The 22,687-nt window shown below is 39.9% G+C and overlaps 1 protein-coding gene across 6 annotated transcripts in view; it reads left to right on the forward strand.

The window, feature by feature from the left end:
• The window catches only part of LOC131041027 (homeobox protein HAT3.1), a 171,382-nt gene that overhangs the window by 141,579 nt on the left and 7,116 nt on the right, over positions 1-22,687 (forward strand). For all 6 annotated transcript variants that reach the window (XR_009104958.2, XR_009104959.2, XR_009104960.2 and 3 more), the window contains 2 exons: positions 15,849-15,938; positions 16,050-16,296. Coding sequence is in view for 3 of the 6 variants with exons in the window: in XM_057974010.2 (XP_057829993.2) it covers positions 15,849-15,938; positions 16,050-16,296 (337 nt within the window). In the remaining 3 variants the exon portion in view is untranslated. The remainder of the gene's footprint in view (positions 1-15,848; positions 15,939-16,049; positions 16,297-22,687) is intronic.

Consider the following 22,687-nt stretch of genomic DNA (forward strand, 5'->3'; position numbering starts at 1 on the left):
CAAGGGACCCGAATGCCTAAGTTCGCTCCTGTCCCTCAGTCAGGGACCAGAGCGATTTTTGCCTTAGACAAATTTCTTGCCAAGTAAGAGCAAATTCCAAGGCATGGATGAGTGAAACGGAGTACTACAAGATTGTTGAAGATAGATTTTGACGTTGGCAAAGTGAGATGAAGCCTATAAGTACAGGATCGCTCCTGTCCCTCAGCCAGGGACCAGGGCGATATGATGATTATGTTGCCTTTCCGCTAAGTTAAAACCTCTCCAAGTCAAGATGAAAGGTGGCAAGGGCGTTTCGAAGCGTCTCAATGAAGAACGAAGTATCCAAGGTCGCCAATGTTGAAGGAATTACACCAAGACACCCAGTTCGCTCCTGTCCCTCAGGTAGGGACCAGAGCGAAAGTATTCAAATGAGGCTAAATTTGGGTTGCTATTCACATTTTGAATGATGGAAAGAGAGTAGAGGATACTGTTTTGCACTTTGAAGATAATTGCAAGTTAGTATGATGAAGATTTTGCACTAAATACCCTAGTTCGCTCCTGTCCCTCAGGCAGGGACCAGAGCGAAATTTTCATGAGGACTTAGATTTTGAAAGTTGATCGCGTATCAAGTGGCCAAGAAGGACCAAAGGACTTCATTTTACACGATGAAAGCAATAGCAAGTTGATGAAAGCAAGCATGAGCACAAGACATTGAAGATCGCTCCTGTCCCTCAGGCAGGGACCAGAGCGATATTTATCATATTGGCCAAATCCTTCCAAAATCACGTTAAGTCAAGATCATGCGAGGTGGTAAAGGGTCTAAGGCATCTTAAGAAGGTGATATACAAAGGTTTCAAACGTCAAACGACTATCAATTGAGCCAAGGAAGCTATATCGCTCCTATCCTTCAGGCAAGGACCAGAGCGATTTTCATTAAATCATTCATTTTCCTTCAAAATCAAGACAAAACAAGGACGCAAAAGATAAAGGACATCATTTAGGAAGCAATGAACGAAGAACAAACGTTGAAAGATGGTTAGTTTTGACTAGAACATGGAGATCGCTCCTGTCCCTCACCAAGGGACCAGGGCGATAATCCTCCAAACATCTAAATGCCTTGATAAAACAAGTGAAACAAGCATGGAATGGAGAAACAATGTCATTGCTTGCCATATAAAGAGGATGGGTGATTAAAGAAGCGAGATCAAGGAGAGAAACACCAGGATCGCTCCTGTCCCTCACCAAGGGACCAGGGCGATATTTGCTAAAACACTTGTTATCCTTCGAAGATCATGTCAAAACAAAGCTGCAAAGGGTTTAAAACGTCGTTTGAAAGGCAATGAACGAGGAGTTAAAATCAAGAACGAAGAATTTCAAGTAAGAATATAGGGATCGCTCCTGTCCCTCTCCAAGGGACCAGAGCGATATCACCTCAAGAGGCACTCATTTGCAAAGTCAAGTCACCCAAGTTCGAAATTCATAGCAAAAACGCCAGTTTCAACGTAAGGATGGAGACTTTGAACGTCAAAAAAAGCAAGAATCAAGACCAAATTGATAGATCGCTCCTGTCCCTCAGTCAGGGACCAGGGCGATGAGGTTTGCACTTTTCCATTTTCAAATTTTGGGCGCTCAAACATTTTTAATTTATTTTAAATGCTAAATTCGATAAATTAAAAAATTCAATTAAAATAGCATTTAAAATTTGCGCAAGATATTAATTAATTATTTTTGCCTTGTAAAAAATCGAATTTGTTAAATTAAAAAACTATGGCAATTAATTAATTAATTAATTATTAATTAATAAAAAATCAAATGGAGCGCTTGGATTATAAGGTCGGCCTTTGTTATTTATTTAAAATCATCTTAAATTGCCTAATTTTATACAAGTCGGTCTCAAGGTAATTATGGTATGAGCGCCTATAAAGGGAGGTGAAAGATTGCATTTTTACATCATCGTTTAATCATTTTTTCATGCGATTTGAGGAAGACAAAAGAGAAGTGCGAATTGTATTCAAGGTGGTGCGAATTTCATTTCAAGCAAGGTGGTGCGAAACATTATCAAAGGAGAGTACGTGCAAACCTTAGTTTCCATTTGAGCGAACTTGCCAAGGACATTGAAGATCACGTCAAAGACTCCAAGGGTGGCGAAGTTGATAAGAAGGACTTTTGTTTGAAGATCACGTTGAAGGCTTCTAACGTTAATTTTTGCCTAGGCGAATTCCATTTGTTTTGCATTCTAGAGTTAGCTCTCAAGTGAGGTATGGCGATATGGTTTTATCGTTTTAATTTTGAATTGTTGATCGTCATAGTTTAAATTTTGAATTTTGAAATTTTTGAATTCCACTAGCTCAATCGTTTTTTAGGAAATGATAACTCAAAGACTTATCATGAGGTTTCCTAAAATTAATCTAATCTATGTTATGCATTGCAATATCTAGTTACTTATTATGAAATGTTGTGTAGGTATGGCAACCCCGAAGGCGGGAGCATCCACCAGTCGTCCAGCTCTCATGAAGGAAGATCAAAAGACCGAAGAAGTGGAGACCAAGATCGTGTCGAAGTGGAGCAACATTGGAGATACCAACTTGGGCAACTTCAGTACGAAGAAGTTTCGAGATGTCCCTTACATTGGCAAGCCATCACCTGTCGCCTGGAGGATAATTGAAAGTGGCATCATTAAGGCGGCCGGCTTCCCCTCAGTAGTACAGTGTCATGAGTTGATGATCGAGTGTGCTCGTTATTATGATCCTCAATCCAGAACGATCGTGTCCAAGGAAGGAAACACTTTAGCTTATCTTTCAGAGGAAGCTATAAGTGAGGCTTTCCATCTTCCAGAGCACAGAGATATGATTTACAAGAGCATAGAAGGAGCCAGGTCAATGTATGAAGATGATCCAGATGCTTGCCTAAGCATCATTAACAAGAACTGGTTACTCAAGAGTCGTCCTCGCCTGAGTAAGGTACCGAACACACCACACAGGATTGATTTCCAGGAGGAGTACAAAGATTTGATTACAATGCTCAACCGAGTCACAGGTGCACCTCAAGCTTTTTACTTTGAAAAGTGGATGTTCTACTTCATTCAGGTGATAGTTCAGGGTAAAGGAACAATTCATTGGGCTAGAATGATTAGCCATTGCTTGGACGTACAGTTGAGGAGACTCAAAGCTACCAAGTCCTTCTATATGAGTTCATACGTCATCTATGCCTTGATCAGGAGCTTCGAGTACGCAAGACTACCTCACAGAGGAGTGATTGGAAGAGGACCCGACGAGGTCAGAGTTTGTGATTCCTATGTTCACTTGCATCATCCGCCAGGAAGCAACTACAAGTTAGTTAATGATACCTTCACTATGAACATCACAAGGACGTTGCAAGGCGGGATTCACAACAGATTATCTCAGGATGCACAGGAACTAGTAAAGAGGTACGGTGCTTGGTTTATCCAATTTCCGAAGTTTACTTATATCAGAGTTCATGGATGTCCTTCACCCCCATACATGTTGCCAAGATATCCGATAGACAGAATTGTGTTACTTGAGGTAACAAGACAGTTGGCAGCTTATGCGAAGGCATTCAGACACAGACATGGAAATGGAGTTCCGGTACCTATCATATTGGGCAATTCAGTTGAGGTATGTCCTAATGCTTTAGCCATGGATGACGTAGAGAAGGAGTTAGCTTTGTATTCTTTTTCATTCTTTGCTTTGAGGGAAAGCTTTGATCCACATGGATATATAGAGGAGACAGTCGGTAGGAAGTTTAAGCATGAGTTTCAGATTGAAGATTTCATGATGAATCTCTTGGATGATCTTGAAGTAAAAAGAAAGATGCATTCTAGATTGCCTTTGGATTTCATTAGGAAATGCAAGATTTACAGAGTGGCCGACCAAGCACAGGACAGTGGCAGACATCTCCAGTCATCCTATGATCGGGAAAGCAAATCAGTAAGGTTAGATTGGAATGAGCCCGAGGTCGTGGATCTAGATGCTTTGATGGCTCCAGTCTTGTCTTGTACTCGCAGATGGGTTGATGTGCAGCATCAGAAGTTGAGAGAGCAAGGCATAGCTATGACTTTCACTTTGGAAGAGAGGCCAGCCGAAGGTGGAGCTAGTGTAAGCGAAGGTAATCCTAATCCCAGAAATGCAAATGAAGGCAACCTTCGAAGTGCAAGTGAAGGTGATCTCCATCCAAGAGGCTCGAAAAGGAAAGAGAGACCTGGAAAGAGAGAATCTTCCAAGAAGAAACAAGAGGCCAGCCGAGATCGTTCATCCGGTACATCTTCTCGACAAGAGAAAAGGACACTCGAAGTGGAGGAGTCTATGGAGTCGATGGTTCAGAATGATAAAGAAGGACAGGTACCTCAAGGGTCACCAAGTGGATCTCTCCAAGATTATGAATTACATGAAGACAAGAATAATGATGAAGTAACATCTCCTCACAGAGAAGAAGAAATATTGCATAAGGAGATTCAGGTTAGAGAGACAAGATCAGCCATTCCAGATTGGTTGAAGGAAAGATTAACAAAGGTGATTGTGATCGAGGACGAAGACAATGTGATTGATATAGAGAGCCTTGTTGGACATTCCCAGGAAGTGACAGAGAAGAGAAAGGCCACCAAGATGTCCAAGATGATTAGAGATGAGACTGGATTCAGAAAATTGCAGATAGCTACACCGGCAGTAGACAAGTACGAAGGTGAGATCCTAGCAGAGGAATATGATGTAGAGACATTTGAGCTAGGTCCATCCACAGCCGAGGAGACACTAGATGATGCCACAGATTCCTTTGAGGCATTGAAGGACAAGCTTAGAGAAGAAATGGAGAAGAGTAGAAAGCTCGAGAGAGAGGTCGGTGCATGGAGAACACATTTCAGCCATCTCAATCAGCCTTTAGGACGTCAGGATCCAGCAAGATCACCTATACAGGCACTTCCCCTTCAATCAATTGGTGAAGCAGAGAGATTCAGGAGTATGGTCCAGCGTATGAGTACTTGGATGGATAAATCTCATACAGTTGCCTTAGAATTTGCAACAAGGATGATGAAGACTATTCATAGGGCTATTCAGGTTCTTGAGATCATCTACAATTTGATGATAACGGTAGCCGCTTTTGCTCATACCAAGGATGTTATCATTCCTGTCTTGAAAGTAATTAGACAAACATCGAGGAAGGTCTTAGCGCAAGAAAGGATTATGGATGGAGGACCTCACAGTTTACTTCAGTGGTCAACCTTACTCCAGATGAAGGAAGTTCTCTTTGAGGACATCAGTACTAGGTGCAGTCATGTTGAGGAGGTGATCAACCTGATCCAGGACAGAGTATTTGAGGTACTACGTACCATTCTTGGCAGGAGGATCGAAGTTGAGACAGATGTGGATTTGCAAGAATTGGAAGATAGAATCAAGGTCATCTTTTGCAAGGACGTCAATATCACAGATGAGCAACAGGACCAGATGTTTGCTACCATGCTCCTGATTGAAAAGACTAAGGAACTTGAACTTACATGGGACGCAGCTCTTCTAGATGCATTTGATCAGGTCATCCACTTGGAAGAAGAATGAAGAATCTTCTCGAGATTCCAATTGCTGAGATCGAGGGAATCGTATCAAGATTCATTGCATATGCTAAAAAGGAGCATTGGAAAGGGAATAAGATTCTAGATGAGAGGTTGTTATAGTTGACATGGCACCCTAATTGTCATTGGTCTATGTCTCCTAGATTTTCGTGCCAAATTTATAATTGGCTATGCATTTAATGTTGTGCAATAAAAGGGGAACTTTTGTAACAAACCCTAATTAAGGTTTAGGTGTCATGATCTTGACCGTTGATCTGCTTTCAATCTAGACCATTCTTTGTAATTGAGGATGCTATTTATACCCTCATTTTCATTTCATTTGTAATAGAGATAGTTAAGAGATTAGAGAGAAAGTTTGATGTATTAGAGAAATTAGAGTTAGAAACAATTTATTTTTGTAGCAAGATTGAGTTTGAGGAAAGGAATTCAAGCAATTGTTGTACATGATGACTTTGAAATCAATGAAATATTGAAGTTATGGTGTTTTGTTGCAACTTTCTTGGTTATCTTCATGGTTGTTCAATTCATTTGAATCATGCTCAATCAAAGTAGTGTGTTAATTTGAAGGACATAGTGTGAGACTCGATCTTTGGTAGGATTCGCAATCCAAACCACTAGCTTCTTGCTGATTGTAGGAATGCCTTGCGTGGTCGACTGGAGATATTTGAATCACTTAACCTTCAATCATTATTGTATCTTGGATATGTACCTTCGTGGTAGTGTCTTTGATCTTTGATGCATTGAAAATCATTTGTTACCTTAGAAGATCGCATCAATTTCAATTGAGTTGTTATTTTATGGCGAAATTGAAGTTGGTAGAATCTTGCCAAGTCTTGTCCACATGAAGTCATTCCTAGGGTTAGATTAGATTAGACCTCTTGCAAACCCTATCCTTTTGTTATTTTTTGAAAGCTTCTTTAATTTAGCAAAGACTTTCGGAGTGTAATGCCCCTTGAGGACACAACAAATCACATCATACCGCTGGAGCTTATCCACACGTAGAGACCCTACTAACCAGAACATTGGAGTCATCCTAACTGATCCTTCATGCGAATCTTCAGCAGTTAGAGACTTTATTCAAGAGAGGATAAGATGCCTTTAGGTATTTTATTCTGTGTATGATGGTGTACAAAATACACGTCAACAGAATTGGCGCTAGAGGGAGGGCTAGTACTATCATGCCTCGATCATTATCAAGCTATTCATAGATAATCATATTCGCAGGGAGTTACCCAGGACTTTTGTCCCTCCTCCCGCGCACAACAGAATTGGTGCTAGAGGGAGGGCGAGTTTCCGAAAGTCCTAAAATTTTGAAGAGGAATACATTGCAAACATGATCATGAAGTACGATGGTGTTGCCACATGAAGGATTGAATCAAGTAGTGCAACCAAATTTACAGATAGGCAATACTCAAGAAGATATCGTTTCAGGATTGAATCAAGTAGCGTGGAACGCAAGGAGAAGTCAAGTTGAGTATAACAGAGTAAGAATCATCTTGGAACAAGAAGAAGATAGAGCCGAAGAACATCAAAGGGTCATAGCTAGAGAACTTCGCAATCAAAGGAATCCACAATAAATCTTCGCAAGACTTCACGCTGGATCGCATTGGTTCTTTCTCGCCCGAGAAACATCAAAGGTTATTGAGGTCGACACCAGGCATCAAGAATCTAGGCGAACTTCAGTTTACTTCAAAAGCGAAGCGAGTCAAAAGAGAGGACACTCCCAAAGAATTCGAACTAAGATTGGAAGGATCTCCTGAGTCATCACAAGTTCTTCAAGAACAAGTGCAAGCAGCGATCCAATCCAGTATCCAGGCAATTTCTCAAACGAAGAGTTCAGTTTCAAACTCTCAAGCTTCAAAGAGTACGATGGCTCAACGTGCTCCGCCTCCTCCTCCTCCTCCTCATATACTTAATGGTGCGACTTGGCTAGTCAACAATCCATCACCGTTGGAATTTGCAGTTTATCATGATATGCCGAAGAATCCAGAGCATTTCTGTTCTAAGTTCAATGTCAGTGATTTCCATCGCACGGCAGAAGATCATATCAAGATGTTCGAAGACCACCTTCGTAACAGACAAATTGAATATGGAGATGTGGCATGTAGGCTTTTTCCCTACTCATTGGGAGAAGAGGCATACTTTTGGTTCATTCACTTGCCTACAGGGTCCATTAGGACTTGGGACGCAATGAAAGATGCATTTATTGCAAAATTTGGTATACCAACTACACCAGCGGAGTTGTATAGACAATTTGTTGAGGTCCGAAGGAGAGAACATGAACCCATTACTTCTTTCAACAACAGGTTTCACCTCGCATACACAATGCTACGTCCTCCTTATCTCATTGCAGATCCAAGGGAAATTTACTATGGAGCTTTAGATCATCTCACTGCTATGTTTGTAAGGACGCATCCAACCCCGAATGATCTAAATGCAGCGTACGCAAAGGCTATTGAAGTTAGTAAGCACATGGGACAGAATATCACTGGGCCACTACTACACATGGGACCTGTCGCAGCATCGAACCAGATGTAGGCAGTTGGTACGGCATCGGCCAACCAAACTCCAGTCATGAATCCAATTCCGCAAGCAACATATCCGAGCGTACAGCCGGCAAATCAGTTGGTCCTTCACCCTGGAGCTCCAATTTCTCAAGCTCCACCCGCACAACCTGTGTACCTGCAAAATGCTACGAGTTCATCAAGGACACAAGAAGAAAAGGACGAAATGAAAGAATTGATTGAACAAGTCAAGAAGTTATCAACTGAAGTGACTCACCTGAGGAACCAGAATAATCAACTCCAAAGCATGCAAAGGATCAATCACAATCAAAATTTCCAAGGAAACAACAATCAAGGGTTCAGAAATAACTATCAAGGAAATAACAACCAAGGCTTCCAGAGGAGACAATGGAATACGGCTCCCAACAATGGAAATGTGGTGACGCCACTAGACAATCCTCCAAATTCGCAGAATCAAGAAAATCCTTCTACAAGTAAAGTGTTTTTAGCAGAAGCAGCCTTGTCCAGTTGGTGCAGACTCCACAATACGAACCAACATTCTGAGCTGCAGTGTCCTGAATTCAAGATCGCGGCCGATATTTTCCAACAAGAGATGCGCAGCACTGATCCACCTGAAAATCCGCCTACGACAGGATACGAAATGGTCCCAACCACGCAGTACGGTCAAGCCATGATTGTTGAAACCTGCAAGTATTCACAAGAAGAAATTAGTCAAACACAAAATGGGAGATTTCCACCAGAATCTGCAAATGGACCAATGGTACCACCAGGATCCCAGTTCCCACCTGCATCTGCAAATGGACCCATTGAAGATTCAGAATATTATTTTCCACCATTGAACAATAGTGTCCTAGTTGAAGGAATAAAAGAAGTCTTTCACCAATCTTCGGGAGGTGTGAACCAAAGAGTTTATCACAGAAATCAAAGAAATCAAGAACCCTTGACTACATCAATTCCTTCGAACAATTTCTCTACTCCGCCGGATCCCCAAGCCAATAATAATCCGGAGTACCCGCAGAACACACAAGAATACAGACAGAGGAATATTGCACCCCCTGTAGGCAATGAAATAAAAAGATTGGCAGTATTGGTGTTAGAGGAACTCAAGAAAGTTAAAGTGAGTGTACCACTCTACGAGTTGCTCAAGGTGTCAGAAATCAAAGAAGCAGTGATCAATAGCCTAAGTGAGTCTAGTACAGCTAGGTCAAATGTTCAAGCCACTATCAACGTGACCCAAGAGGAAGCCACTGACCAAGGACAATCCGAACAAAATGAATGCATGGTCCAGACCATAACCTTCCCAGCCAAAAAGGAAGACATGTTGGAAGGAAAAGTATTACTCAAAAGGGGCGAGACTAAGAAAACTCGGCCTACCGTCAAAGAAGGCCTCGCCACTAGCCAGACTCTTCCAGAAAAGGAAGTAGCGATTAAGAAAGATGTGGTCAAGAAAGGAAAATCCACAAACAAAGCCTATTACTCAACAGAGGAGAGTCTAGCAAAAGACGATCATTCAAAGATCAATGAAGTCAAACATCAAAGTGAGGAGTCCTCAGTCCCTTCCCAAGGAAAAGATGAACCGGCACCGTTCCTGCTATCAGTTAGAATATTTGGAAAATTACTACACAATTGCCTTTATGATTCAGGAGCTTCCAGTAATGTGATGCCCCTGGCTGTCTGTCAAAGACTAGGTATAACTCCCGCTCCTACCAAGAGAAAGGTCACTCAGCTGGATAAGACAGAAGTCCCAGTCATGGGCGAATTGAACAACATTCATATGCAATTGGCCGCGGACCCGAGAGTCCAGAACTTCATAGATATTTCAGTGGTGGATATTCCAGATTCATATGGGATGCTCCTAAGTCGAGATTGGTCACGAAAATTGAATGGATATGTATCAACTGATTTCGCACACATGTGGTTACCATGGAGAGGAGTCCCGAATCAAATCAAGATCGACAGCACTCCAAGGTTGAGGTTGATGATAACTGAATATGGGGAAGACAATGAAGTCCTGTTTTTAGAGTCCGACCTAGGGACATACAAGCCTAAGGTGGAAGAAGTCTTGATGATACAAAACGTAGAAGATGAAGATAGCCAGCAAGAAGTGATAGAATCGACAGAGATGGTCATTGAAAGTGATCAAGGATCCGACCAAGAAGATGAGGGAATGTTTGAAAATTTCAGGAGGTTCGTACATAGAAACATACAGCAAAGTGTGCAACTTGGCAACTTAGCATCCGTCCGAGATTTGCTTCTTCCAAATTGGTGTAGAATTCACAATGCCGTCCACTCGGAACTATCTTGTGCTTTATGCCAGATTGCATTAGAACAAGTATACAAAAGAGCCTCGCAAGCACTAATTATGGAAGAGATTCAAGATTCAGAGACCGAGAGTTCTGTAGGAGATGAAACTTTATCCGACACATCATCCGAAAGTCAGGAAGACCAGGAGACAGAAAATCAAGAAAATCGAATATGGACATTAAGGTTCGACGGATCTAAATCTAAACAAGGATCTGGAGCTGGTTACGAATTGATTAGCCCAACAGGAGAAACCTACCTTGCCGCTCACAGATTACAGTTCCCTTGCACCAACAATGTAGCTGAATATGAATCCTTGATTCATGGACTATTATTAGCCATCAGAAAGGGGGCGAAAATACTACAAGTATATGGAGATTCGGAAATAGCTATAAGACAAATCAGGAAGCAGTATGTTTGCCATGATAAAAGATTGACCAGATACAGAAATCGAGTCTGGGATCTCATTGGGAGTTTTGAAGCTTTCAATATCAATTCGATTTATAGACATCAGAATCAAGTAGCGAATTCACTTGCACAGGCCGCTAGTTCCTTGATACCATTAGCAATGGAAGGATTGAAGAAGTTCACAGTCGAGTTAATATCAGTTCCTTCAGTCCCAGACAACATCACCAATCTTCAGGTTTTCGAAGACGACAAGCATATTCTAGACTTAACCAACACAGACGTCTTCTTAACACAAATCATTGATGAAGATGAAGTAGGTGAAGCAGAATTCGATGCTGAAGGTGTCTTGAATTTAAAGACAAACACTATTCCAAAAGGAATGGTAGAATTAGAAAGAATTTTTGATCCTGACAAGTTGAAAGAAAAGAAAAATCACAGCATGGAAGGAAACATGTGCGACACGATCAATCTAGGTGATGATATACAAGCTAAAAATGTATTCATTGGAAAGTCCTGCACAGCGACTGAAAGAGATGGAATCCTGAAAAACATGAGAGACTTCCCAGATGTCATTGCATGGAGTTATGAAGATCTCAAGACCTATGACACTGCAATTATTACTCACACAATCCCGTTGAAGCCAGGAAGCAAGCCATTCAGGCAGAGACAAAGACCGGTTAATCCTTTATTGGAACCCTTGATATACCAAGAAGTTAAGAAACTGCTCTCAGCCAAGATCATCTTTCCAGTAAGACACTCGACGTGGGTCGCCAACCTGGTACCTGTCAGAAAGAAAAATGGAGAAATCAGATTGTGTGTTGACTTCAGAAATCTCAACCGAGCATCAGAGAAAGATAATTATCCGCTACCATCATTGGATGAAGTGTTGCAGATTGTCAATGGATCGCAGATGATGTCCTTTCTAGATGGATATTCAGGATACAATCAAGTTCTAGTCGAACCTGAAGATCGACTAAAGACCGCTTTCACCACCAAATGGGGAACATTTGCATACAAGAGAATGCCTTTTGGACTTATAAATGCCGGGGCCACATTTCAGAGAGCTATGGATATCGCTTTCAGGGACTTAATTGGTAAATGTATTGTTATATATATGGATGACATCACAGTTTTCTCCAGGCAAAGAGAAGATCATGTGGATGACTTAAGAAGAGTCTTCCAAAGGTGCAGAAGATACGCTGTCTCCCTCAATCCGAAGAAATGCATATTTGGAGTAACAGAAGGAAAGCTTTTAGGACATGTCATTTCAGAAAAAGGAATATCCATCGATCCCGAAAGAGTAAAGGCTATATCCACTATCAATTTGCCAGCAAGCAAAAAGGAACTCAAGTCATTTTTTGGCAAAATCAACTTTGTCCGAAAGTTCATTACCGGATTTGCCGAGATTGTTAGACCTTTGAATGAAATGTTAAAGAAGGACGCAAAGATTGAATGGACTCCACAAGCCAAAAGGGCGTTTGAGGAAATAAAGACCGCAATCACAGAAGCACCAGTTTTGATCAGTCCAGATTACCTCAAGCCTTTCTATCTATATTCCTTCGCTTCCGATTACACTTGTGCCGCTATTCTCACCCAGAGAAGTGAAGAAAGGGATGAGAATCCGATTGCATTCATGAGTACTCCGTTGAAAGATGCAGAACTTAGATATCCCAACATTGAAAAGCAAGCATACGCCCTAGTAAAAGCCATTAAGAAATTCAGACATTACCTCCTGAGGGCCAAGATTTATGCAATAGTGCCTGATGCAGCAGTCAAGACTCTTCTCATGCAAAATGAATTAGGAGAAAGAAGAGGTAAGTGGGTCGCCATTATCCAATAATTTGATATTGAAATCCAGCCCATGAAACTTGTTCGAGGGCAAGCTTTGGCGCAGACATTGGCAATTGATGGACCAAGATTAATCCAGCAAGTTTATGAATTAGAAGACGTCACACATGATGAATGGTACAAAGATATTGTGACATACTTACTTAATCACAGGAAATGATCACCTTATAGATCAATGCAAGAAAGATCTATCCAAAGAATTTGATATGAAGGACTTGGGGCTCCTTCATTACTTCCTAGGATTGGAAGTATGGCAGAATTCTGACAACATTATACTAAACCAAGGAAAGTATACCTTGGACATTTTGAAGAGATTCAGAATGCTAAACTGTAGGCCTATGACCTCTCCTATGGAAACCAATTTACATAAACTTAAAGAAGTAGCAGCAGAGTCACAACCCACTGACCCTGCTCAATACAGACAAATGATTGGGTCCTTGATGTACCTGGTAAATACAAGGCCAGATATCTGTTATGCAGTTAATGCTCTAAGTTAGTTTATGTGTGAACCTAAGGAGATACACCTAGTTGTAGTAAAACACATTATGAGATACCTACAAGGTACTCTGAACCTTGGTCTCAAATATGAGAAAGTTGATATAGACCTACATGGATTTACCGATTCAGATTGGGCTGGATGTGTGACTGACAGAAAAAACACTTCAGGGTGTTGCTTCAGTCTAGGTTCAGCTATGATATCTTGGATCAGCAGGAGCCAGTCTTCTGTAGCTCAAAGCTCCATCGAGGTTGAATACATTGCAACTTCTATGGCTGCCCGAGAAGCAGTATGGCTTAGGAAGTTGCTTGTGGGGTTGTTTGGAGAGCCTATGAAACCCACTGTTATACATTGTGACAATCAAAGCTGAATAAAACTCTCAGTAAATCCAGTGTTCCATGACAGATCCAAGCATATTGAGATTCCATACCACTATGTGCGAGATATGGTAGAGAGGAATGTGATCCAATTAGAATATGTTTGTACAGGAGATCAAACTGCAGATATTTTGACCAAACCTCTTTCCAGAGTGAAGGTTGATCACTTCAGAAAAGGTTTAGGTATGATAGAAAGGTAATTTGCTTTGTAATCTGTATTTGCATTTCAATAAGATGTTTCATGTGTAAACTTCTTTGTCATGATAGGACATTTTTGAATTTATCCCCTGGGTTCACATCTAAAGAGGTGACGATCTCTCAAGATGATGAACACGTGTATGTAGACATTATAAGGTGACGATCTTATGATGTCCAGATCAGTTATCATGTTGGATCTTTGGTGTGTCATGGATGTGCCATGATTATGTTGTGGTAAAACATTTGTATAAGATGTTGGTGCACATACCACAACTTGGATAAGATGAGAATTTAATCCTTCTCATATGATTATCCTTAAGTATTGCATGTTTAGGCAATACTGATATCACATGCTTAGGTGATATCCTGTCATCACAAGATTGACGTGATGGACATTTGTATCACGTGTTTAGGTGATACTTCATATCATGTGATTAGATGATATGATTTTCTAGAAAGTCAGATTGTGTAAAGAATACTAACCATCATTTGAATTGTGATGCTTGATATATTGTTTTTCATTTATCTTACCTAGCTAAGAGGGAGTGTTAATGCATGATAGCTTTGGTAAGATAAATGATTGAATGAGAGATAAATGAAGTCTCTCATTCAATTATTTATCCTATTGATAAATTATGATGAAAAACTTCAAGCTATTAATCTTTCATTTGATAACCATTCTTCATTTGTATATGATCAATCTTTTTAGTTTGATCAAATGCTTAACTATCGAGAATCATCCTATAGCATAGAATCCCGATTAATATCGGTTATATTATTTGTGTTCACCAATTATTAAATCGGAATACATTTATATCGGTTAATATATTTAACAGTGAACAATAATGATTATCGGATTAACTAAACACCAATTGGTACCGGGTGGCAATGTAAGCTTGCATTGATTGATATCGGGTGGCAAGGTAAATACGCACCGATTGGTATCGGGCTGTTAAGTTAAGCATACACCAATTGGTATCGGTTTGTTAAACTTGCACCGTTTGTAATTACTGCGATAAGCCAAGGGGCACGATCAAGTAATGTCTTGATCGGTCATGTCTGACTGGTCAAGGCATTGCTTGATCGTACCCAGCTTGCATATACATATCAATTGGCATTTGTGAGAAGGACATCGAAATCAATAAATGCTCCTCTCACCTGCCATACAAAAGAAGATAGTCAGATTTATCATATAAATAGATAATACATAGATCAAGAAAATATACACTAGAATATAACTTGCATATTGAATTGAGAATTGAACATCATTTACAGTTCTTATATGTTAAGGTTCTATAATGTATATGTGCATGCTTTATTCATGTTTTTATATGAATATTTTAAATTTCCTTATATATTTTAATTTCCCCTATTATTATATAGCCGCCTTTGTCATCCCCTAGCCATCCCCAAAATTGGCAAAAAAAATCACCGTCCCAAAAACGTGTACCCCCACCCCTTGTCGTCCCCGTCTCGGAAACTCGGGGTAACATAGTTTTTAGTCAACCAATGTGTTGATATTCTCTCCAGTGGCATATAGTTTTTTCTCAAGAAATAGTTTTCCATTCCTCTGTGTTTGAAAACAAAATGGATGTGTTTTTATGGTGTAGATGATTTGAAGTGTTTTTAGCACTTTATGTTTGTTTTTTTCTTTTTTCTTCTTTTATCTTTGTTGATTGTTTTTTCCCCAGCCATGGTGAGTCTAGCCTGCAGGACTCGTCGGGTATCAAAGTCTTGAGTCCCCAAGACTCAGTCAAGATCACTTGCTTTGAGACTCACCGAGTCTTCATGAGTCCAGGTGAGTCTTGTTACACTGTTTTCAACATGCCTAAATACAATTTCAGTGTTCTCAAGCCAGCTAAATATTTCTTCACTAAATATTCTATGTATGACTGCCTGCTATTTGCTTTCATTTCCAATATAATCTTATCCCAATAAATAAAACCGGTAAGAGGAAACACAAAAATTGTATGGAATTTTGAAGGAAAAACTGTATGTTTTTGTAATAATGTTTGAGTGCTTGTTGTTCCTTTTAGTATGTTTAAAAATGTTTCCTACTTTTTATTCATCTTTTTTATTTGGCTAGTCGGGGATTCTCTGGAATCTATCTAAGGTAATATGTTTACATCATAATGCAGAAGTTTCGCAGCGTTTTTGGTGAGATCCGTTTTCCATCACGCTCTTTGAAAGAGGATTTAGCAAAGGAATTTGGCATCTCTTTCAAGAAGGTAATTAATGGTCTTCTTGTGTTAAATCAAACGTGGCTTCTCTAATTTGTCTTTGTCCATCATAATAATATTGCTATGTTTTCTTTCAACATGAAATGAACATTTGTCCAGGTTCACAAATGGTTTGACAATGCACGCAATCACCCACAAGCCTCTGCTGGAAAGAAGCAAACAGTTACTGTTAATCAGGATTCCACACACTCAACTCCCATCAAAGATAACAAGGTGCCAGTAGAATCAAATGACACAGGCAGAATGGAGAAAGTGGGAAGCAGTGCTAAAAGCTTTTCTGAACAAGTAAAGAAAATGGGTAGGAGAAAGCATGGAAATAATGAGATAAGAAGTCCAACTGATACTGGTATGAAGCTTTTAGGAATTCTTATCAAAATGTTGGTGTTTATTAGCCTGATGTGGAATAAAATTATCCTAGTAATATCAAATAGCATCTGTATTCATAGAAAATTTCTGCATTTACTGTTGTCTCATTTTCTTCTTGATCCTTTTGTTGATTCACCATAGGCTCCACTTTTTTCTTTTGCAAATTCTCAGTGTTCCATTAATGTGTTTTGTTTGGCTCCCATTTTTTACAATTCTCTGTAGCTTTGGCTTCTTGTTGGTTGTCCAAAATAATTTGCTGCCAACGTCTCAACCTTTACAAGGATTCTCTAGATAAGCCCCAGGTTTTGAGTTTTCCTTGTCATATTGGATTGAACTAGCAACTTTGTAAATTAATAGAATTTCATTTGTTGGGCTTACGCCACTCTCTGAGGAGCAACATTGTATTTTATTGCTTTGCTGAATATCTTGAGTTTTAATTTCGTAGTTATCATATGTGTAAACAATATTTCAGGGTGAGATAAATGTAAGAAAGTGTACTTATATTATCAGACAAAACATGTTTCTTGAAAACATAGTTACCAGGTCAGGCTCTTCTTGATCCATATTATATCCAATCCAAAATTTGCAGATTGTTTGAACCAGCCCAGTTCTGTACAGTCTTGTTTGCTTAATTTTTGCTCTAAGGAAAGAAATATTTAATATAAAATAGTTAAACCCTAAAACATTATAAAAATGTGAAGGTAAAGCAGTAAAATCCTAATTCTAAATTCCATTCGTGTCCACGATTTGTTTGCCGCTACAGACTGCATTCTAATGCCTGGAATCAAATATCAACATTCCAGCTGCATTCTACAAGTGTTTCTTGTTAAGGATTTCAATAGCAAAGGATGTTTCTAACGGGCTAAGGTGCTGCACAAGTCAGGGACACTTTTGAATGATAAAAAGCACCTTCTAGAGCAATCTATCACATACTCTGTTGCTCTCATATTGCAGCATTTGCAGTAGCAATGTCTCTAGGATGGTACAATTCATGTTGCCTAATAAGGTGGGGCAGTTTTCTTGCATGATAGAGAAATTTTAAATAGAAATTATAGGGTACATTTTATACTCTAATGTTTATATGGTACTAATTAAAGTTAGCTTTGTCAAACTGTTTGGATGAAGATTTGACCAATTCTCATGCCATTTTGATAGCCGTTTTTGCTGCATATGGCGTTTTCTTAAAAATGTGGCTAGGGTTTGAATCAATGAAACAAGACTCGGACTCGGCAAGGCCGACTCAGACTTGGACTCGGACTCGGGACTCGGCGTCAAACTCGGCTCCAGACTCGGCTGGACTCGGGAAAGTGAAAAACTCAAGAAATTTAGAGATTTTTAAAGATTTAAAACTTGTTTCAGACACCCTTTATTGAATACACCTTAAAGACACAAAAACATCATTAAACTCGGCTCATTTGATTACATACACAAGTATACATCAATCACATAAGCATAAACACAAATTGTAGCTGAAGAAAATAAGAAACATAGATATATAAATATTGTCAAATGTATACAATATTACAAAACTCATGGAATAAAAAATCCATGTCATCATATGATCATCATCAAATGTTTCATACAAATACCAAAGGTAAATAGTAAATACTAAATAGTAAATACAACTACAAGGGTACAAGCCTATGGCTGAGAGGGCCGTGCACCCTCTCGCCCTGGTCCCCTGCGAAGGCGTTTAAAGTAGGTCCTGGATGATTCAGCAGCCATAGTTGCTCCCCGTGACACCATGCCATGCTCACCAACATTAGGAACGGCTGTGTCATGCTCACCAACATTAGGAACAACTGTGTCACTCTGAGTCTCAGTATTTCCTGTCTCTGCTCGTGCTCTCTGCTCCTCCTCTGCCATGGCTACGGCCTCAGCCTCTATATCTACCTGGTCGATCCAATCAATGTCATCATCACTAAATACAGCTGTAGGAGTCCCAGGAGCTGTCTGATTCTCATTGGCCCACTCTGCTTCAAGATCAACCTCATCTAGAATGATAGGAGACATGTCAACTGTTGCATTCTTTCTCATTCTCAGGCGGAGGTTGTAGTGAACAAAGACGAGATCATTCATCTTCTCCACAGATAATCTATTGCGCCTCTTGGAGTGTATGTGCTCAAACATACTCCAATTGCGCTCACAACCTGATGCGCTGCATGGTTGGCTCAAGATACGAATGGCCAACTTCTGAACATTTGGTGTCTCTGGGCCAAAAAAGTTCCACCAATGATCTGAGTTTGAAATGAAAAAATAAAATAAAATCAGTCTCACTCATGAACTCATTTAACAAGTTACAATATAGTATTGAATAAAACTAAAATTAAGCCTAACAATTTATTTTTACCTGGCATCATAGTTGTCCTACCGTCTTTGGCGACAGGACGAGAGAAGGTCTCCCCTTGTGCATCTGAGAACATCTGTAGCTCTCGAAAAAGGTCTATCTGAGAAGTACCAGTAGGTCCCATCTTCTCCATGATTGCATATAGCCCATTAAGGACCTCCGCATCAGCCTTGAAAGAAGGGATAAAACGGAATGCCGGATTCAGATAATAGGCTGCCGCATGGATGGGCCTATGTAGCTGATGATGCCATCTCCTATCAATGATCTCCCAAATGAGACCATACTTGCTCTCATCTGCTCCATAGACGAATCTGATGGCCTCCTTCGCCCTATCCATGCCCTCATATATATAGCCCATTGTGGGCTTATCTCCATCCGCAACTCGCAACAAAACCACAAAGGGCTTAACAAACTGCAAAATTGAAAATATTGTGTAATTTAGAAAAATGAGCAAATAAGAGAATACATATAATAAGTTATAAAACATGAAGCTAAATTGTAGAATTTATAAAAAAATTACCTTCACTATCTCATCACAAGGGACCCAAAAGCCTTGCTCATCAAAAATGCAGTCTGCCATCTCTATCCCTGCAGGGGTGGTAGCATAGGATGAGGAAGACCACTCCTCACCAACAATCTTACGTCTCAAGGTAGGCTTAGACCTAAGCATGGACTGCAATGTGAGGAAGTTTGTGGCAAATCTTGTGATTCCTGGACGATGCAACTCCTTCTGCTCTGTGTATTGTCTCATAAGAGCCAACACCCATGAATGATTATATACAAATTTGCAGACATTTCTTGCCCTTTCTACACATCTCTTGACCCATGGGATTTTTCCAATATCCTCCAACATGAGGTCAATGCAATGAGCAGCACATGGAGTCCAAACTATAGATGGGTGCCTCTCCATCAATAGTTTACCTGCAGCAACATAATTTGTTGCATTGTAAATTGTAATTAATGGAGGTACAAACTACAAGATAGTAATTAATTTGCAAACAAAATTAGTTTGTAATCAAAAGTTTACCCGCAGCAACATAATTTGCTGCATTGTTGGTCACCACCTGTACCACGTTCTCCTCACCCACATCTTCAATCACCTCCTCTATCTGCTCACATAGGTAGGTGGCATTCTTGCAATGGGCGGAGGCATCAATGGACTTGATGAAAACGGTGCCCCCTGAAATAAAAAATTAAAGCTAGGTCAATGATCATTCAATAAACCATTAGATAAAAAATAAAAAATTAAAGACTATATGAAACTAAAATTAATCAATCACCTACGGAAGAAACAAGAAAATTAAGGAGAGTTCTATTTCTCCTATCCGTCCAACCATCAGTCATGATGGTGCAACCTTTAGTGCTCCATATGTGGCGTTGTTCATCTAAGTCCTTTTTCACATCATCCACCATTTGAGACAAAATGGGTCCCCTCAAATCACCCTCACTAGGGGCTTTGAACCCCGCCCCGCATATGGTAATGGCATCAACCATTTGTTGCCAATAAGGAGACCTGTCGCAAAGAAACTCAATGAGATAAGTTAAGTATAAAAATTAAAACAATCAAAGTTATCAAACATAAAAGTTAGTAAAACATTCACCTGGCTACAAAGAATGGAATACAGCTGTAGCTCCAAAACCTGCCAATTGCCATTTTAGCAGCATCATGGACCTCCTTGTTCCAACCCATGCCCTCAAGTGACGGTTGGGACCCAGGAATAGTGCGAGGCACAAAGAAGGAATCCAACCTAGATTTACGAATCCTAGGTCCAATGGTAACATTCCCACTACAACTACTAGTGGTAGGAGCATGAGAAGTGGCGGTGGCACTGCCACTTATAGAAGCAGAAGCAGAAACGGAAGCACCAGCAGTAGCAAACTGAGTGGGACGATATGGAGGTAAGGAAGAAGGGCCTCCAACACAACTTAACTGTGTCCCTCTTCCTAAAACTGTCTCTCTCCCAATGACCGCTCGATCTTCCTTTTGTTTCTTTTTTCTTTCAATCTCCTCAACCATTACATAACAATCACGTATGGCCTCAGAGACTGCTTTTAGGCATGGTTCGGCATCATGTCCATGCACACCAGCAATATGGTATTTCAGCCTATATATACCTCCATGGAATATTGTTTTGCAAAACATACATTTTGTTTGCCCCTTTCCTTGCCCTGGAAAATCCTCATGATATTTCCAAGCAGGGTCCTTTCTCATGGGGGGTCTAGAAGCTGAAGTAGACATTTTAGGATAGTTTTGTGAAAGTTGAAGTTGAGGCAAATAATAAAGTGAAGTTTGCTGCAATAAAACATTACAAATACAAAATAAAATTAATACATACATTCAAAAAAACTAAAGTAGGGTTTGTAAATTTTTTTTAAAAAAAATTGTAGGGTTTGTCAAACCCTACAATTTAAAAAAAATAAAATTTACAAACCCTACATACAACCCTACATAGTGCAACTACATACTACATGCTACATACAAATTACAAACATACAAAAGATCTTGCATACAAGAAAATGTAAAACTTTCAAAATAAATGAATAGAAAATGGAATTTTTGCATATAAGAAACAAAATAATGTTAAAAAAAACAATCTTACCTCTTACAACAAGCTTGAAATGAGCTGCAAACTCTTCCTATCCAACTCTTGATGCACCAATGCGAAACACAATGCAGCTCCAATGTGACAAATTGAAGAAAACTTGAGCTTCCTCCTTGTTGGTTTTTCTTCTATGCACCCTTGTTTTTCTTCCCAACTCACTTTACTCTTCCTTTTTTTGCAAGTGAATGAAATGAAAGTCACTTTTAGGGCTAGAAGACAATCAACATTAAAAAACGGATTTAAAAAAACTTTCCAAACTATTTTTTTTTTGACTTTTTAGTTGTGCCAACGTCGGTCGAGTCCAGGGCTCGGGACTCGCCGAGTTTGGCGATTTTGGGCCAAAATCGCCAACTCGGCGAGTCTGGCGAGTTTACTCTCTAGACTCAGCCGAGTTCGAGTCCGAGCCCCTGGGACTCGTTTGGCCTGACTCGGACTCGGACTTGCCGAGTTTGGGCGATTCCGGGCGAGTCTCGTTTCTCTGGTTTGAGGGCCAAAATCGCCAACTCGGCGAGTCTGGCGAGTTTACTCTCCAGACTCGGCCGAGTCCGAGTTCGAGCCCCTGGGACTCGTTTGGCCTGACTCAGACTCGGACTCGCCGAGTTTGGGCGATTCCGGGTGAGTCTCGTTTCTCTGGTTTGAATCTTCTTCTTTTGTCTATAAGAGATTCTTTCTCTTCATGATAGTTGTTAGTTTTGTTTTGCTCTTTCCTAAAATCGGTTTTTGTGAGAGATTTTTTCCTACATTACTAGGAGACTCGTCTCCTACCCCCTGAGACTCGTCTTCGGTACCAGAAACGTCTTCGGAAACTTCCCGATGCACAGGCTACTTAGATTTAATATTATAAGCAATTTTGACTTCAATTTTTGTTCAATTTTAAATTTAACGTTTAACTTTACCACTGTTCTTGTTTTCAAAGTTCTGTGTCATGATACTCTCTAGAAATTATTAAATTATATTAAAAAAAAATTGGTGTCTCGAAGTTCCCCCGTCTCCTATTTTTGAAAATTAGGCGTACTAGTACTAGTACTAGTCTCCAGCGTCTCCAAGTACCCCCGTTTCCCGGTAACCTTGATTTTTTCCCTTTGTTCCAAGTTTGCAAAGCAATTTGCAAATTGCATTGTCTTTCCCCATTTTCCCTCTTTACTAGCATTCGGGATTTAAAAACCCGATTGCATGTAAGATGAAAATAGTTGGTCTACTCCTTTGGTTGAAAAATCTTAACCATCTTTTGGTGAAATTCCAAGTTTCAAAGTTGGAAAAAGCTTGTCTTTCCAAAATTGGGTTTTTAAAACTTGATTACATGGAAAAGTTCTTCAAAAATCCATTCATAACCATCCGCACTTGTTGTTTTTGGTCATAAGCTTCATTTCCCTCATATCAAGATCCCTATTCCCACCATTTCATCCACTCATTTCACATCT

This window comes from Cryptomeria japonica, chromosome 3 (assembly GCF_030272615.1).
Source record: "Cryptomeria japonica chromosome 3, Sugi_1.0, whole genome shotgun sequence".
Classification (NCBI taxonomy): domain Eukaryota; kingdom Viridiplantae; phylum Streptophyta; class Pinopsida; order Cupressales; family Cupressaceae; genus Cryptomeria; species Cryptomeria japonica.